Source organism: Lutra lutra, chromosome 3, assembly GCF_902655055.1.
Source record: "Lutra lutra chromosome 3, mLutLut1.2, whole genome shotgun sequence".
In the NCBI taxonomy this organism is placed as follows: domain Eukaryota; kingdom Metazoa; phylum Chordata; class Mammalia; order Carnivora; family Mustelidae; genus Lutra; species Lutra lutra.
Genome location: NC_062280.1, coordinates 19800735 through 19820330, shown reverse-complemented (window position 1 = coordinate 19820330; position 19596 = coordinate 19800735). Strand labels below are relative to the sequence as shown.

The 19596-nt window shown below is 39.7% G+C and overlaps 1 protein-coding gene and 1 non-coding gene across 2 annotated transcripts in view; one reads left to right on the top strand and one right to left on the bottom strand.

Annotated features, from left to right (window-relative positions):
* The window catches only part of PTH2R (parathyroid hormone 2 receptor), an 89170-nt gene extending 81332 nt beyond the window's left edge, over window positions 1-7838 (bottom strand). Inside the window, exon 1 of the mRNA XM_047721434.1 lies at window positions 7468-7838. Coding sequence (XP_047577390.1) covers window positions 7468-7542 — 75 coding nt within the window. The 5' untranslated portion in view covers window positions 7543-7838. The remainder of the gene's footprint in view (window positions 1-7467) is intronic.
* A 2258-nt stretch (window positions 7839-10096) lies between these two features.
* LOC125096519 (U4 spliceosomal RNA) lies at window positions 10097-10234 on the top strand. Its single transcript, XR_007126217.1, has one exon. It is a non-coding gene; the product is annotated as a U4 spliceosomal RNA (small nuclear RNA).
* Window positions 10235-19596: the final 9362 nt, after the last annotated feature.

Sequence of the window (19596 nt, the reverse complement as noted above, 5' to 3'; positions counted from 1 at the left end):
AAATAAATAAAATCTTTAAAAAAAAAGAAATGGCATATCATTTATGACTTTAAAATAAAAATTACACATGATATAATTCAGAACTTTCTACACTTTCCTTCCATTTAACAGCTTAATAAAATTAACATGAACATGAGCAAATACCATACTTGATAAATCTTTAGAAGCAGTGCCATTGAATTAATAAACAAGATAGTATCCCTGTAGTAATTATTACCATCCAACATTACATTAGGAGCCCTAGTTAATGCAGTAAGATAAGACAAAAGATAAAAGGAAATAACAGTATAGTTATTGGAGAAAATTGTTACTGTTTCAGAATAAAGTTGGTAGGTATGAATCAGTAAATAAAAATAATCAATTCTCAGGGCACCTGGGTGGCTCAGTCACTAAGTATCTGCCTTTGGCTCAGGTCATGATCCCAGGGTCCTGGGATTGAGCCGTGCATCAGGCTCTCTGCTCAGCAGGAAGCCTTCTTCTCCCTCTCCCACTCCCCCTGCTTGTGTTCCCTCTCTCACTGTGTCTCTCCCTGTCAAATAAATAAATAAATTCTTAAAAAAAAATAATCAGCTCTCTATACCAGCAATAGCTAGTTAGAAAATATAATAGAAATGATGATGATGACAGCAACAATGATAGCAACAACAGTGATGGCTAAGACTTAGAGTAAGCAAGCTCTCTGACAGGTGCTACATTCAGTGTGTCTCCTGAGATTTTCATGCTGTGTAATTCACACACCAAGTTATTGAATTTGGCATTAGGTCATCCCCATTTTTCAAATGAAGAAACTGAGCTTTTGAGATGCTAGTAAGAGAGGGTAGGAAATGTAGATTCCAAATTGAGTTCTGATATCAAAGTCCATAAGCTTAATCATTTTGTATACTTCCTTCCCCCTCCAGAAAGCTGTGATTTACTTTCTTTGAGATCTGTAAAATCCCACCAGCCAATGGAATAACTGTTAAGCTCAACACTGAGCCTGCTTTATCAGTTATTAGGACAAGAGAGCTCTGGAAACACCAAACTCTCTTAGAGACCAATAGCACTTTTCTCTCCATCTCCATGACCAGAGGTGGGTTCCATGATTTCTGCCCTTAGAATAGAATGACCTTTTTAATATTAAAACCAGAGTAAATGATTAGAGACTTCAGCTCCAAGTGGGAGCAAAGAGGATGAATTTTCTTGAAATGAAAAAATACAAATGAGCTTATTCAAACATTTATGCAGAACCTACTACCTAAAGATGCCATGCTGCTTGTCACAGGGTGTTCCAAATTGTTTATTAGTCCCTTTTCCCCTGTGATTTTATAATTTAGGAGTAATCTTAAAGAAAACCTATCTGTATACCCTCTTTTAAGCAAGTTAGCCAGTCCTTTCACTTCCATTATACCTTCATGAGAAAATATCATTCACACATGTGGCTCCAGGTACTTCCTACAAAATGCTGATGCTAAATCCAGAGTTTTCTTAAGCTTTATAATCCAATATCCAACCAGATCCTAAATATCTCAGGCATCTCATGCTCAGCTTATCTAAAAATTTCACTCATCATATCTGCCCCAATGCACTCTTCCTTCAGCTGAATGTACCTTCTGTCTCTTGAATCCATCTGCCTTCTTACATCTCCAATTCTACAAGGACATACTGGTCAGAACAGCCACCATTGCCTTCTGAGTAGTTGCTCTGTCTTCAGAATGACTTCTTCAGAAGGGGAGACAGATATTTAGCAAGTAGTCAGATCAATAAATGTAAAATGATAACAGCTATCAGTACTATGAATAAAATATCCAATTGCTGTCAGAATGCAACTGGGTCCTGAAGGAGAAACTGTAAGGAATAGAAGAAACAGTGTTGGAGGCAGAGAGAATAAACTTGCAAAATACACACACACACACACACACACACACACACACACCTATTTAAGGTGGCTCCCAATTGTGTTTAGAAGTAATGTCAATCCAATAATCATTCCATGAAAAAGCTCTTCACTAATCTACTAATAGAAAAGAGCTGGCGGGCGCCTGCGTGGCTCAATTTGTTAAGCGACTGCCTTCAGCTCAGGTCACGATTCTGGCTCCCTGCCAAGCAGGGAGTCTGCTTCTCGCACTGACCTCTCTCCTCTCATCCTCTTTTTCTCTCTCAAATAAGTAAATAAAATCTTTTAAAAAAGAAAGAGAGAGAGAGAGAGAAAGAAAGAAAGAAAGAAAGAAAGAAAGAAAGAGCAAGAAAGAAAGGAAGGAAGGAAGGAAGGAAGGAAGGAAGGAAGGAAGGAAGGAAGAAAAAGAAAAGAGCTGGCATTTTCATTATCCAACACCTTAAGGCTTTTGAGAGTTTGCATTCTTTTCAACTCAATATTCCCACATCCCATAAGATAGTCATGGTGTCTTCATCACTGTCACTTTAGATTGGAGGAAATGGAGGCTTAGAAGGTACACTGGGCTGCCTAAATTCACATTGCCATTAAAAGATTTAAAGAATAACTCAGGGAGAAGGCAGAGGGGAAAGAACGAACATGGATTCTAACGGATGACAAATCCAAAAGAAGCTCAAGACAGGAAAATAAGTGGAATGTGTGACTGTTAGTTGAAAATGTTCTATTTTTGTTCACGAAGAACTGAGGAAGTTCCAAGGAAATGAAACCTCTCTGTGCGTGGCCAGGAAGAGGCCACACCTAGCTCCCTTCTATCTTGCAGCTTCTGGGCTGCCGACGCTGAGGGTTCTACCTGCAATTAGCGCAGCCACAGAAGACAAGGCTTCCCCATGCCTGGAAGACAAATGAAAACCGTCCTGGCTGTCAACAGGAAAGAAGGAGAACAAACCAACCATTCCTCTTTAACTGCAGTAGTGTTTATGGAAAGAGGCATGGTGCAGACGTAATCAGCAAGCAAGTTTCAGTTTGATTTCGCTAAGAGTAGTCTTTCGGCTGACCATCTTGGAGAAGCTGATGAAGACACCATGGCTATCTCATGGGACGAATATCTTAATTATGTCCTCATTCTTAAATCTACCGATGATGGCTTGTTGCTAGTTCCATCTGCTATCACCATGATCTCAAACTGACACAGAGATTGAGATACGGCTGTAGGCCGTATTCTTTATTATTTCTTTTATATTATATTCTATATATATTATATTCTTCCTTATTTCTTTAAATTAATCTATCATCTATCTCCCCTTTTCTCTCTATAACCTACTCCTACTTCTCGACCTCTCCATATGCAACCACTTATGTGAAATTTATATACATACACCTCTTATCTAGATGTTCATACAATATTTATTGCTGCTTTATGTGCATGTATTTAAGTGTATGTAAATGGGATTGTGTCATATATCTCATTGTTTATATGCTATAGCTTATCCTGTTTGAAAGATCTCATACACGCTATTTTGTGTACATTGAATCTACTGATTTTGCTGCTGCCTAGTGTACCCCGTGATGAGCACCCAGGTTGACCCCAACACACAGAATTATTGCAATGACCATTATGAACTTGTCTAAGAACTTGACCATTATGAACTTGTCTAAGAACACAGAGGTGGATATTGTTGGGACAGAAGGCTGAATAGACATAATTAAGCTAAGCAATGCCTAACTGATCTCCACAATAAGGACACCAATCCGAGGGGTGGGTCCCAGGGTAGAAGCCAGGGTGCAGATCATGACTAATCTACTTGCTAGTTGTGTGACCTGAGAAAATTACGTAACATCTCTTAGCCCTATTTTCTCCCTTATGAAATGAATAATTACAGTGCCTATCTCATAAAGTTACTATGAGAATTAAATGAGATAACAATAAAGTGCTTAGCACAGTATTTGGTACTTGGTAGGTAAATAAATATTATCACTGATTATCACCCCCTCCCCACAAGTATGAGACTTCTGATTCTCCAATAGACTCTGAATCTTCATACTGGAAGGTCAGTAGAACTAATCTTTCTCACTGAACAGAATAAGAGCAGAGGTATCAAGTTTCATGCCCAAGGAGGCTGCATGTTTTTGGAGGAGGAAATTGAATGTGGCTTTGGGGTTCCCAAGCTACTGCTCCTTTCCCCACATCAGAATGTGCATGACAGTGTTGATATTCCACTCAGGCAAAAAATGAATGATTACTGAAAAACAAAATCTGCCCATGAGTATCCGCTCATACCTAGTACTGTATGGAAGTTACACACTTCCACTGAATATGTCATGATCTTCTGAGAATTTTCTCCAGTCATTATAATGCATTTGTGCTTACTTCTGGGCACATACACTGTCAGAGCCACACTGATCTGCAGCCATGGAGCCTGCAGAAGGGGACTGAATCACATGGGGTCAGCCTATTCTTTTTTTTTTTTTTTTAAAGATTTTATTTATTTATTTGACAAAGAGAGATCACAAGCAGGCAGAGAGGCAGGCAGAGAGAGAGGAAGGGAAGCAAAGCAGGCTCCCCACAGAGCAGAGAGCCCGACGCGGGACTCAATCCCAGGACCCCGAGACCATGACCCGAGCCGAAGGCAGCGGCCCAACCCACTGAGCCACCCAGGCGCCCGGGTCAGCCTATTCTTGAGCCCAGCAAAACCTGTGTTGTCCCTTGGTAATTTTGTAAGGAAGGCAGACACAGAGGTGCACCACTAACATAGTCCTTCAAGAAACAACCAACTATTTGTCTGTAAGGACTGTGGTTGCCTGACAGCCTCCAGCTGTGGTTACTTTCAAACATCTGTCTCAGCTTTGGAGCCAAGTGCACAATTACACCAACAATCCTGAGCTAATGAGTAAACCACAGTCAGAGTACTAGGACCTGGCAATTTTATCACCACATGGGACTCCTCTGATGGGCACCTTTTACTCCTGAGCTTTCCACGAGGTTGGCCAAGACTTTGCTGGATTTCCATCCTGGTTTGAAGCTCTCTCTGTCAAATTCTACTTTCTCACTCTTTTCTCTTTCACAGGCATTCCTCCCCAGTAAACCTACTGTACCACTAATTCCATCTCAGAGTCTGTGTCCAGAAGGACCCAATGACACAGCAAACAAAACACTACACATATTTGTACAATGCTTCCAATTTCCGTAAGATAATCTGACATCAAGAAATGTATTACTGGGGAGGGTGCGCCTGGGTGGCTCAGTGGGTTAAAGCCTCTGCCTTCGGCTCAGGTCATGGTCTTAGGGTCCTGGGATCGAGCCCCACATCAGGCTCTCTGCTCAGTGGGGAGCCTGTTTCCCCTCTCTCTCTGCCTGCCTCTCTGCCTACTTGTGATCTGTCTGTCAAATAAATAAATAATCCTTTTTAAAAAATGAAATGTATTACTGGGCACTGTAATGACATTTGATACGCAAATACATGAGTTTTGAACTGTGCATCTTCACCAACCAAAACGACAGGGATCTTTAAAAACAATTGATAGGTACTAGTCTGTATTATCTATTTTGTGATGTGATCCAATGCTTATTAAATAATAAACATTTGTTCTACACAAGCTTTCTGCTTTGATGTTCTATCAATATATTTTCTAAATTTAATATACATATTAGCTGGGAATGAAGATGAGCAGACTGACGATCAGAGAAGTTGTGAACGGGTCAGTGCAAATCACTTTAAACTTCAGATTTTGTTTAAAGGACCAAAAACTATCATTTCATACATTCTTAATTTATAAATATAAATGGAAGTCAATTTAAAGCAATGTATCTCGACTGGGGCTGATTTTGCCTCCCAAGAGACATTTGGCAACATCTAGAGACATATTTTCGTTGCAACATCTTGGGGGGTGGAGGTGGGGGGGTTGGGGGGAGGTGACGCTACCAGCATTGAGTGGACAGGATAGGAATGTTGCTAAATATCCTCCAATGTACAAGACAGTCCCCACAACAAAGAACTAAATGGCCCAAAATGTCAATAATGTCAAGGTTGAGAAACCTTGGTTTAAAATTACAGAAAAAGTGTCCAATGTCCTGAGTGTTTTATTGAAAGCTAAAAGTAAAAGAAATGTTCTACCCACAATCTCATAGTGATATTTTGTTGTTGTGCTAATCAGTATCTCCCCATTCTCTTAAAAAAAAAAGTAATCTCAAACATGAATAAAATAAATGATTACAATCATTTGCCCCTTATACAAGGAAGCAATGTTTTTAAGCAAATTCTTCAAATATCTTAATGAGACAGAAATGCAAGACATACATTAGAGATCACCAGAGTTCCATAACTGTCACCAAATCCTTAGGGTTTCTTTTTTTTTTCCATTTGCTCATATTCTTTCTGTTACCTTGGAATTTTTCAGGTTTGAGCATACCCTACTTTCACGCACCCATTGTTAATATTATTGGTTAACATATAATACACATATTATTTGATTTTTTAACATAGCAAGTATACATTAAATACCCTGGTCATGCTAGACAAAGCCCAGTATGTAGCAGAGAAGGGTATTTTTTTTCCTTTAACGCATGTGGCTATGTGGTTAATAATAATAATAATAATAATAGTAATAAATTTCTTTAAATGGCACTTTTAGGATAATTGACATTTAAACTGATCATCTGAAAGCCAAGAACGTAGTATTAAGTTTAGATAGTATTAGTACTAAATCAATGCTTTAATTTTTCTCATGGTTAAAGAATTAAAAACAAAACAAAACAAAAAAACTTGGGGCTCCATTTGACGGTCAAGGTGCGCCCTCTGCTGAACAGAAGACAGAAATAATCTTGATACGGTTTAAATTCACAGAATGCTTGCACCGCTTTGCACCATCACTACACGTATCTCCATACAGCTCATCTGAAAAGTTGAGTGTAAACCCCACATTTTATTTGACTCAAGAAAATGTTAGGTTGAATTGTGACTTGCATATTAGACAGGTCTTATGCTAAAAGATCGCCCAGAAAAAAAATCTCTAAACAGTATTAGCAGCATGAAATGACAACTAACACGCAACACAACATTAACAATCTGAGCTTTACTTAACACGGTATTTTTGTTCTGTCAAGCCTCTTCGCTTTAATGGTATGTGACTATCAGTGAGAGCCAGTTATCCTTTCAGTCAGTCGTTACTATCAATCCTCGAAGTTTAAGTTCTCAAAAGTGACAGTAAATTACCAGGAGACAAAAATAATTTGGATTAATTAAACGGGAACCAAGGAGTCTAAGGGCAAGAAAAGTTCGTGCACGTCCGTCTCGCCCTCCTGATCCAGAACCGGTTGTAAATTAAATATCCCCTTACTTTGCAGATGCCAAAACGCCCACCCAGGACACTCACCTAAGATCTATCTTTGTGGCTCCACTAACTGCCTGTCAAACCCTGAGGGATGCGTGTGTGTGTGTGTGTATGTGTGTGTGTGTGTGTGTGTGTGTGTGTGTGTGTGTGTGTGTGTGTGTGTGCCTGGATGTGTTAGCATGAGCCCGCGCACGCCTCGGTCTCCGTCTCCCTAAAGCCCCGGGTCCCGAGCCTCCGGCAAGCAGGTGTCCCGGGGCACCTGCTCTTACCTGGGCTCCGGCGAGAAGGCAGCCGCCGAGCATCAGCCACCCCCAGACGTGGGGCGATGCTCCCGGCCCAGCCATGCCCGGACCTGCCCGATCGAGAAGCACAGACGTTCTCCCGGAGCCCGGAGAGGCTCCCCCCTCGCAACTTGGCCCGTGCGGGGCAAACTTGTGGCCCGGAGCGCGGCGCCGCTGGGGCGGCTCGGAGCGCGCGTCGGATCTCGGTCCTGCGCGGTGAGGCCCGCGCCTTGGTCGGGTCTGCGGGGGAGAGCGGCCCCTCAAGGCCCGCGAGGGGGCAGGCGGACCCTGTGGATACCTGGTTGCAGGAGGGGCGGGAAGAGCTCCCGCCCCTGCTCAGAATCACTGAGTCCCGCAGCCCAGGGGACCCGAGGGCACCGATCTCGAGCTCTGCGGCCGCCGCCCCCAGCTCGCGCCGTCTCTACTTCCGTCCACTCTGTACCGGGTTCCAACCTCCTCTCTCGAGGGGTGGCCTGAGTCCTCAGGGAGTGCTCTAAAGCTCCCTGCTGTCCGGTGCGCGCTGACCACCAGTCGCGGGAGGCACCGGCTAGTGCGGCTGAAGGCTTCGGAGGCCAGGCGGTGCTGCACCTGCGGCTGTGAGGACCCGTCTCCACGACCCTCTCAAATTCTCTTCCCCTTCCTCTAACCACTATGAATAGTGTGTGCGCACCTGTGTGTGTGAGAGAGAGACTGAGAGCGAAGGAGGGAGGGAGATTCTACTTCAGCTGAAATCTCTGGGTTGAAATTTCTTTGTATCATTTTCTAAGTATTGGATGCAAGCTTCGTAGAAAGACACCTAATATTCATTTATGGGGTGTGTGTGTGTGCGTGTGTGTGTGTGCGTGCACGCACGCGCGGGTGTAAATATCTTTATTTGGGACAAAGCCCGTTCCTTTCTTTTTCTTATAGGCATAATCATCAAGATGCCAGAAACCTTCCTTCAGAGACATTGAGTCCGGGAATACTTAGTCTCCCAGATTCTGATCCAAGAGGGAAAGAATGATTCCCATAGGCAAAACACAAGCGTTCTCTCTCCTCTTGACAATGAGAATCTGAGATTTGTCACCATCAGCTTTCATATGAGTGCCAAAGTGAAAACTGGGTTTGCTTTTAAAACTTCTAGTTATTAATGGCTGGCCACCCTAACACTTTACTAGAAGGAGATCATTTGTATTTCTACATGTCTGAAATGTTCACTCTTATTTCTATTTTAATAGCATTGTTTATAGTACATATATGTATTGTGAACAACCTCGTGTTTTTTGGAAGTAGCAAAATCTAAATTATACAACATACGCACAGGTACATACCAGTAAAATTACTAAGTAAAGTTTACTTTCTACTTATTCTATCAAAGATTTCTAGCACTCTCTGCGGTGATTATTATCTAAAGCCTTCAGTTTGATTAAATTATTTAGAACTAGTACCTGTTACATTATCCTACTCAAGCAAGAAAATAGTGGTAATAGTATAAGACCGATATATTAGATATCTCTCTATCAGTATAAAGCATTAAGTGCTTTATTACAGTTCAGTTAGTCTTCTAAGTACTTTACATAAAATTAGCTAATCTTTCCATTAACCCTGTGAGATAGGCAATTATTATCCATATTGATAGATGAGGAAACAGATAGTAAGTTACTTTCCCAAAGTCAAGGTATTCTATCATTGTGGTGTTACTAATCATGTATTCTCCTATTTGTAAAAAAATATTATTACAGATTTTTTTCCATATTCCTTGGGCCTCACAAAAGCAGAAACACTTTTCCAGCCAGTTTTTATTTTCATTTTTTTGTTGTTCCTCCTCCCTTAGCCAGAGAATTATTTACTGTGCATTACTGTAGTCGTTCCAAGCCTGGGACAGTTTTATCCCCCAAGGGACATCTGGCAATGTCTAGAGACATTTTTGGTTGTGTCATATTTTTGGTGCATCACAGTACACATTACGAGCATGTAGGGGATAGAGGTCAGTGATGCTGCTAAACACCCTACAATTTGCAGAACAGTTTCTCGTGACAGAAATATCTGTCCCAAAATGTCAGTACTGACATGGCTGAGAATCTCTTCATTACAGCAAAAAGGGTGCCCAAATTGTTAAATAAGATAGGCCTATACATTGGAACTTACAAGCAATTTGTGTGAAACTTACGCTATTCAAAAGGTTCATTCATTAAAAAGGTAAAAATCAACAGGCTCTAGACTAGAATATTCGAAGTTTTGAAGATATTAAATTATGCTAAATGAAAAAGTTATGTAAAATAAAAAATAATTACACCAACAGCTGTGATATCATCAGGATATTTGTGACTCTTGCCATAAAATATATAATTGCTGATATTATGGGTAAACTTGGAATAATAAGATTATTTGTAAACTGATAACTTAAAAAAAGAAAAGAAAACCTTTAGGGGCACCTGGGTGGCTCAGTCGGTTAAGCATCTGACTCTTGAATTCGACTCAGGTCATGACCTCAGGGTCATGAGATCAATCCTTGCATAGGTCTCCCTCCGTGCTTAGTGGGGAGTCTGCTTGAGATTCTCTCCCTCTCTCTCTGCCCCTCCCCCTGCTTGTTCTCGCCCTCTCAAACAAATAAATCTTTTTAAAAAAGTAAAACAATAGCTTTGCGCAGTGGCAGTATCGTAGCCAATGAGGTTTATCCGAGGCGTGATTATTGCTAATTAAAAAAAGTAAAACATTTATGCAAGTTGATGGAGTAATTTACCCAACAAACCTCTTTGCAGATGACATCTTGTCAATCCTTAAAATCATGAAAGTCAGTGACAGTTCTGATTATCCCCATTTGCAAATGAAAAACAGGATCTTGATCTTTAAGGGACTCAACCCAAAGAAAATCCTAGCCCCAAGGAAATTATGTGATTTCTAGCAGTTTCATTTTGTTTTGTTTTTTTCTATCATTTATTTATTTGTTCATTGCTGTCTTTTGTCATTCCACTATGTCACATACCGACCTGTTATCAGGATTAGCTGGCATGCTTGTTAAAAATGCACATTCTTGAGCTTTACCTGAGACCTGCTGAACCACAATCTCCAGGTCTGAGGTTTGGAAATCTACATTTTTTACAAGCTCCTGGGTGATTTTCATACAAGCTAAAGTTTCAGCATCACTGTCTAGACTGATTGGTACATGCAGCTGGTATAGACTTCACAGGCCTGGTGAGATCTAATAGCCCAATACTTCTCTTCTGTGAAAAGTATACTCAATGTCCTCTGCAGTGAAGGGGCAGGGGTCATAGGTCAACAGCATATTTTGTAAGGTGGAGATTTGGGGACAGTAGACTGTTAACCCAACTTCCCCACCACTGCACAGGAACAGCCTTCTTGTGAGGAGGCCTGCTTTTGTTTTTGTTCTCGTTTTTCCTTTTCTGAAGAGAGGTATCTTTCCGTGTTTTCATGCTGTGCTTCTGTCTTTGTATTTGGTGAGGAGGACCAAAGGCTCTGAAGCCCTGGGTTGCTTTCTCAGGCTCCAGTACTCTTTGCTGAGCTTCTCCTGACCAGACCCTCACTCACTGTCTCTAGGGACTAATTTGAAAATCTTTATTCTGGGAGCAAATATCCCTGCTACCAGCAGCTCTGTATTTGGGTAGAGGGAAACTAAAATGCTAATTTAATTAATTAAATTGAGATTAATTAATCAATGTAATTTAATTGCCTTAATGGCCTCTCTAAGTTCTTTCAAGCTTTCCGATCCCAAGTGTGTGTGTGCGGTTTTGGCTGCTGTTGCTGTATGCGTCTGTGATTGTGTCTCTGAGTGTATCTGTGAATGTATCTGTGTGTGTATATCTCTGAGTACATACATGTCTGTGAATGTGAGTGTGTGTGAGTCTGTGACTGTGTGTGTTTGCAATTGTTTCTGCTTTTAACATTCCGGCGATTTCTCAAAAATTTTAGTGTACAGGGGCACTTGTGTGTCTCAGTCATGAAGCGTCTGCCTTAGGCCCAGGTCATGATCCCAGGGTCAGGGGATCGAGCCCCGGAATGGGGCTCCCTGCTCAGCTGGTAGGCTTGTTCTCCCTCTTCCACTCCCCCTGCTTGTGTTCCCTCTCTCTCTGTGTCTCTTTCTCTGCCAAATAAATAAAATCTTGAAAACAAAACAAAACAAATTTTAGTGTACCAATCTCATTCTTTGATGTTTTCCAGTATGGTGAAGTTTGAGTCTTTAAAAATACAGAGTTGACCTCTAAACAATGCAGGGGTTAAGGCCACTGACCCCTATTCAGTTAAAAATCTGTGTATAACTTTTGACTCGCCCCAAACTTAACTACCAATAGCTTCCTGTTGGCCAGAATCTTACCAATAACATAGTCAATCAACACAAATTTTATATGTCATATGTATTAAATATAGTATTCTTATAATAAAGTAAAATAGAGAAAAGAAAATGCTACTAAGAAAATCATAAAGAAGAGAAAATGCATTTCCAGTGCTGTATTTATCAAAAAAATCCACATATAAATGGACCCTTCAACTCAAACCGTGATGTTCAAAGGCCAACTATATGTACATTTTCTCTCATTCCAATGAATCTTTCAACAGAGAGTAGAGTATATTCTCAGCCCACCACCTTTTTCTGGAAACCCAAGGTAAAATACGTTTTTAAAAATTCTTAGTCAGGGATGCCTGGGTGGCTCGATTGGTTGGACGACTGCCTTCGGCTCAGGTCATGATCCTGGGGTCCCGGGATGGAGTCCCACATCGGGCTCCCAGCTCCATGGGGAGTCTGCTTCTCCCTCTGACCTTCTCCTCGCTCATGCTCTCTCTCACTGTCTCTCTCTCAAATAAATAAATAAAATCTTTAAAAAAAAAATTAAAAAAAATAAAAAAATAAAAAATTCTTAGTCACATTTTTTTTAATAATACGTGCTCCAAAAGCAAATTTTGAGAATACAGAAAAATTACAAAGAGAAAATCAACCAACTTTCCTTTATCTAATCTTTTGTCTACTCATAATTATTTTAAAGCAAAATTGGCCTTGGAGCATACATAACATTTTTTATAGGAGGAAAAACAAACAGATTCAATAAGAATGTTTGGCTGGATGGGTTTGATTATTTAGTTTTCTATACTTTCTAAATGTTTATTGTAAGATAACATTCTGGAAACAAAAATGTCATAAAAATATTCTAGAAGCAAAAATATCACTGATAACTTTCCTTGAACATGTTTTTTTGGTGAATCATTGAATATTATCTTAAATTTTTTAAATCAAAACTTTTGTCAAAGACAAGCTCAAATTTAAAGGTTATTATGGATATTTACGAAGTGAAACTATTTATAGTCTCAGCAAAGCATTTTCCAACAAACTTGCTTTCATTGGCATTATGTTCAGAATCCTGTCCATTTAACCAAGATGACACATAATTATTGTTTTAAGTTGAATTTTTAGTTTGTTAATAAGGTTCACTATTATGTAGATTTATTGGACAATTGTATGACTTCTTCCATTCTTGACTATTACTCAGCCATCAGAAAAGATGAATATTTACCATTTATATCAACGTGGATGAAACTGGAGGGTATTATGTTGAACAAAATAAGTCAATCAAAGAAAGACAATTATCATACTCATATGTGGAATATAAGAAACAGTGCAGAGGATCAGAGGGAAATGGAAGGAAAAGTGAATGGGAAGTCATCAGAGGAGAAACATAAGACCCTTAACTCTAGGAGACAAACTGAGGGTTGCTAGAGGGGAGGTGGGGGGGGTTGGAGTAACTGGGTGATGGGCATTAGGGAGGGCATGTGATGCGATGAGCAATGGATATCATACGCACTGATAAATTATTGAAGTCTACGTATGAAACTAATGATGTATAATATGTTGGCTAGTTAAATCCATATATTTAATTAATTAATTAATTAGGTTAAATTAAATAGATTAATTAAAAATTAAGTAAGTAATTAACATCTTCCATTCTTTCCTCTTGATGGAAGAAATGAAGTGACACAGAGTCTAATGTGGATAGCCTAGGTTTCAAACCCCAGCTGTGTACCCGGGGCAAAAGTTTTTTGGAAAAGTTAAATGCATTAACAAAATATAAAGAGCAATGTCTGGCCCAGGGAAAATACTCAATAAGTGTTATTTATTGTGATACTAAATGTTAGTTATTGTGAATGGTGTTATATTCATATAATTATTGCCATTACTGTTATCAATGATTTTAGTCTTGTGACCACAGTCTCTAAATGGGCAAAGGACTATGGTGAGTTTGAATGTTTTCTACTTGTCTAGAAAAGCACTGTCTACATTTAGTATATTAAATCTTTCTCTGGTATCAATACCAAAATGTTGCTCCAACACTATTTTCAGACTAATTTGTATAATTAAACAGTTGTCATGCTTAATCAATGCAGAAATTCTTCAAAAACTTTTATGTATATGAATCTATCAATGTTTTATTGGACAGTTTCTTCTTTACTTTCTATGCCAAGAAGGAAAATGCACCCTAAAAATAAAAGTAGCTTTTCATCAGATTTTTTTCTAGTTCTTTCTACTTTTTCATAATTTTACATTTAACATTTTAAAGCATCAAATGTGTTCAATGGTGATTTAACAGTTTTCCCAAGTACCTAACCAGTTAACACCACATGATGTATAAAAGAATCCATCTTCTTAATAGGAAAGACACTTTGAAGGGAGGTAGGGGATGTAAGTATGCTGATGGCTCTAAAATCACCATCTCAGCTTGACATGTGACTGCTCTCCTGGAAGGGGCTGAGAATAAAGCAGAGTTCACAGAGGGCTTCCTAGATCCTCTCTCCATTTTACCCAGGATAGAATCCCATTCCTCAAACCCAGATGTCAGAGGCCCCTGTCAAGCTGTTGGCAAGGTTCCCTCTGAGTGTATAAGTGTTAAGATTTCAAAAGTTGGAAGAAATGAAGCCTCTGAGGTTTGGATCTGAAGGCTTTCTGGCTGGAACTCAGGAAGTAGGCACATAGCAGCAGGGAAAATCATGACCTTTTTTTTTTTAAGATCTCATTTATTTATTTGAGAGAGAGAGGGAGAGCAGTGATGAGTGGGGTAGTAGGGAGCAGAGGGAGAAGCAGACTATCCAGTGAGCAGGGAGCCTGATGTGGGGCTCAATCCCAGGATCCTGGGATCATGACCTGACCTGAAGTCTGACGCTTAACAACTGAGCCACCCAGGCACCCCAAGCCTGGCCATTTATGAACAGGTGTAGGTCAGTTACTCAGAAAGGAAAATGTGTTCTACATGGAGAGGGCTTCTGTCCAGACTCCAAACTGATGTGCAGTGGCTCGTATGCAGCGGTTTTCTGTTTACTCTGAGATGGTTGTTATGATTAATAACTCCCTTCTAGTGTTTGTGTGAGGAGTAAGTGAGGTAATGACTTCAAAGAAAGTTATCAGCTGTACAAAATTACAAAGGACAGTGAACCACTATTTATAGGATACTTTCTTACGACTATCACATTTCAGTTATAACTGTTAATATGCAAAGTCTTATAAGATACTCAGTAATTTGTAGCTTAATGGAAGGGGGCAAGAAAGTGGAGGACTAGGGGACTCCATTTCAATCAGTGCCATGAATGTAGCTGGATATCTACCATACCATTCTAAACACTGAGGAAATCAGCCTGAGATATAAGAATATATAACTGGATCCCTATGAGCAAAAAAAAACGCCACCTGTCCCAAGGTAGGAAGGGAGGAGTCGCAAATCTTTGGGCAGATATTGAAATGAGCAGAAAGGGAAGGGAGCTAGACCACCGCAGTTTTGGGAAGCACTTACAGAAATGGAGACTGTGTGTTCTGGAGGGTTCAGAGAAGAGCAGTCTGTAATTTCTCTGCTCTGGGACAGAGGTCTGGGTATAGTTTTTAGGGGTTTTTTTGTTGTTGTTGTTTTGTTGTTTTTTGTTGTTGTTGTTGTTGTTGTTTTCTTTTTGCTCTGACCCTACAAGGTGCAGAAAGCCACCATAGAACAAAAACTAAAGGAAACAGTTTCCAGAGAACCCAACTCCTAACAGGGGGCAGAGCAACTCTGCCCAAACAGGGTCGCCTGAGAGCATGGCAGGTCCCTCCTCCAGAAGACAAACTGGAAGAACAAGAGGACAACAACCTTAGGGTCCCCATAAAACTATAAAACCCCAACACCAGGGGAAAATAGTGTATTGAGCTCTAGGCATCGCCTCAGGGTTTGTGTATTTTTCAGATACAACTCTTTTTATTCTTTCTCTTATGTTTCTTCTCTGTTTTTTATTTTTACCTTTTTCTCATTTCAACTAGATGTTTAATATTTTTCATAGTAGCTTTTTAACTATACTTTTCCACACCTATGTTTTTTTATACAGATATATGCTTCAATGTATCCTTTTTTCTTTATGTAATATTACCTTTATATATATACCAGTTTTATCTTTCCTGTAACTCTGGGAAGTTGTGTCCTTCAACAAACAGAACAAAATACACCAAGGAAGAACTGAAACGTCCACCTTGCCTACACTGAGAGATTATAATCCCCCTTACCTCACCCCCCCTTTTTTTCCTTTTTATTTTTTTACTTTTTTTTTAATTTTTTAGTTTTATAAATTTTATTTGTGGGTTTCATTTTGGCTTTATTTTTTCAGTGGTGGCTTCTAACCACAGATTTTCCTATGGTGCATCTTGCCTGGGTTGTGGTTGATATTTTGGACCCTGTACATTCCCTCAACCACCCCTCAACAGAATGAATAGGAGGAAGAACTCCCAACAAAGAAAAGAACCAAAGACAAGGTCCTCTCCCATAGACCTAATGGATATGAATATAAGCAAGATATCAGAGATAGACTTAAGGGTAGCAATTATGAAGTCAATAGCCAGGCTTGAGAAAAACCATTAGTGGCAATATAGGATCTCTAAGGGCAGAAATGAGAGCAAATGAGGCTGAATTTTAAATGCTATGAATGAAATGCAGTCTAAACTGGATACCCTAACAGCTAGGGTAAATGAGGCAGAAGATGAACTGGTGATCTAGAATATAAGCAGATAGAAAGGAAGCTGAGGAGGCTGGAATAAACAGCTAAAAGCCCATGAGAACAGACTTGGAGAGATTAACGACACCATGAAATGTTCCAATGTCAGAATTACTGGGATCCCTGAGGGGGTAGAAAGAGGGAGAGGACTGGAAGTTAGAGTTGAGCAAATCATAGCTAAGAACTTCCCTAATCTAGGAAAGGAAACAAGCATTCATGTCCAAGAGGCAGAAAGGACCCCTCCAAGATCAAGGAGTACAGACCAATGCCCTGGCATGTATTAGTAAAACTTTTGTAAATCTTAGAACCAAGAAAACCTTGTTAAGGGCAGATAGAGGGAAGAGATTCCTTATGTACAGAGGGAAGAACATCAGAATAACATCATGCCTGTCCAAAGACACCTGGCAAGTCAGAAAGGCCTGGCAAGACATAGTCAGGGTACTTAATGAGAAAAACATGCAGCCAGGAAAACTTTACCCAGTAAGGCTATCATTCAGAACAGATGGAGAGATAAAGAGCTTCTAGGACTGGCAGAAACTGAAAGAATATGTGACCACCAACCCAGCCCTGCAAGAAATACTAAGTGGGATTCTATAAAAGAAGAAGGACCCCAAGAGTAATATAGACCAGAAATTTACAGTGACAATCCATAGAAACAGGGACTATATAGACAATAGAATTGCAATAAATACATATCTTTCAGTAATTACGCTCAATGTGAACAGCCTAAATGCTCCCATGAAATAGCACAGGGTTGCAGATTGGATACAAAGACAGAATCCATCCATATACCATCTACAAGAGACTCATTATGAACCTAAAGATACATCCAGACTGAAAGTGAAGGGATGGAGAATGATTTTTCATGCCAACAGACCTCAAAAGAAAGCTGGGGTAGCAATTCTCATATCAGACAAATTAGAATTTAAACCAAAGACTGTATTAAGAGATGCACAGGGACAGTATGTCATAATTAAAGGGTCTATCCAACAAGAAAATCTAACAATTGTAAATATCTATTCCCCTAACATGGGAGCAGCCAACCACATAAGCCAGCTGTTAATCAAAATAAAGAATCATATCAAGAATAACACATTAATAGTAGGAGATCTTAACACTTCATTCTCAGCATTTAACAGATCATTTAAGCAAAAGATCGACAATGAAACAAAAGGTTTGAATGACACATTGGGCCAGGTAGACTTTGTAGATATGCATAGAACATTCCACCCTAAAACAACAGAATACTCATTCTTCTTGAATACACATGGAAAACTGACCTTACTGGGTCACAAATCAGGTCTCAGCCAATACCAAAAGACTGAGATTATTCCCTGAATGTTATCAGACCACAATGCCTTGAAACTGAAACACAATCACAAGAAAAAAACTGGAAGGAATTCAAACAGTTGGAAGTTAAAGAGCATCCTGCTAAAGAACTGTTGGGCCAACCAGGAGATTAAAGAAGAACTTAATTCATGGAAACTAATGAGAATGAAAACACTTTGGTCCAAAACCTATGGGATACTGCAAAGGAGTCCTAAGAGGGAAATACATAACCATCCAAGACTCTCTCAGAAGATTAGAAAAATCCCAAATGCACAAGCTAACCTTATGCCTAAAGGGCTGGAGGAATAACAAGCAAATAAAACCTAAACTAACGAGGAGGAGGGAAATAATAAAGATTAGAGCAGAGATCGGTGAAATATAAACCAGAAAAACAATAGAACAGATCGATGAAACTAGAAGTTGGTTCTTTGAAAGAATTAATAAGATCAATAAACCACTGGCCAGACTTATCTAAAAGAAAAGAGAAAGGACCGAAATTAATAAAATCATGAATGAAAGGGGAAAGATCATAACAAGCACCAAGGAAATAGAAACAATTATTAGAAATACCAGCAACTATATGCCAATAAATTAAGTAACTAGAAGAAATGGATGCCTTCCTGGAAGTATCCTTCCTGGAAACTTATAAACTACTAAGACAGAAACAGGAAGAAATAGACAATCTGAATAGACCAATAACCAGTAACGAAATTGAAGCAGCAACCAAATACATCCCAAAAACAAAAGTCCAGGGCCAGATGGCTTCCCTGAGGAATTCTACCAAACACTTATTCTTCTGAAGCTGTTTCAAAAAAATAGAAACAGAAGGAAAACTTCCAAACTCCTTCTCTGAGGCCAACATTACCCTGATCCCAAAACCAAGCAAAGCCCCCATCAAAAAGGAAAATTACAGACAAATATCCCTGAGGAACATGGATGCCAAAATACCCAACAAGATCCTAGCCAATAAGATCCAACAGCACATTAAAAGAATTATTCACGGGGCACCTGGGTGCCTCAGTGGGTTAAAGCCTCTGCCTTTGGCTCAGGTCGTGATCCCAGAGTCCTGGGATCGAGCCCCGCATCGGGCTCTCTGCTCAGTGGGGAGCCTGCATCCTCCTCTCTGCCTGCCTCTCTGCCTACTTGTGATCTGTCTGTCAAATAAATAAATAAAATCTTTAAAAAAAAAAAAAGAATTATTCACTGCAACCAAGTGGAATTTATTCCTAGGATGCAAGGGTGGTTCACCATCTGCAAATCAATGTGGTTCACCACCTACAAATCAATGCGATACACTACATAAATAAAAGAAAGGACAAGTACCATATCATCCTCTCAATAGATGCAGGAAAAGCATTTGATAAGGTACAGCTTCCTTTCTTGATTAAAACTCTTCACAGTGTACAGACAGGGGAAACATTCCTCAATTTCATAAAAGCCATCCATGTAAAGCCTACAGTGGGTATCATTATCAGTGCGGAAAAGTTGAGATCTTTTTCCCTTAAGGTCAGGAACATGACAGGGATGTCCACTCTCACCACTCTCACCACTGTTGTTCAATATAGTACTAGAAGTCCTAGCATCAGAAATCAGACAACAAAAAGAAATTAAAGGTATCCAAATTGGCAAAGAAGAAGTCAAACTCTCTCTCTTTGCAGGTGACATGATACTTTATATGGAAAACTCAAAAGACTCCATCCCCAAATTACTAGAACTCATTGAGCAATTCAGTAACGTGGCAGGATACAAAATCAATGCACAGAAATCAGTTGCTTTTCTATACACCAACAATTTAACTGT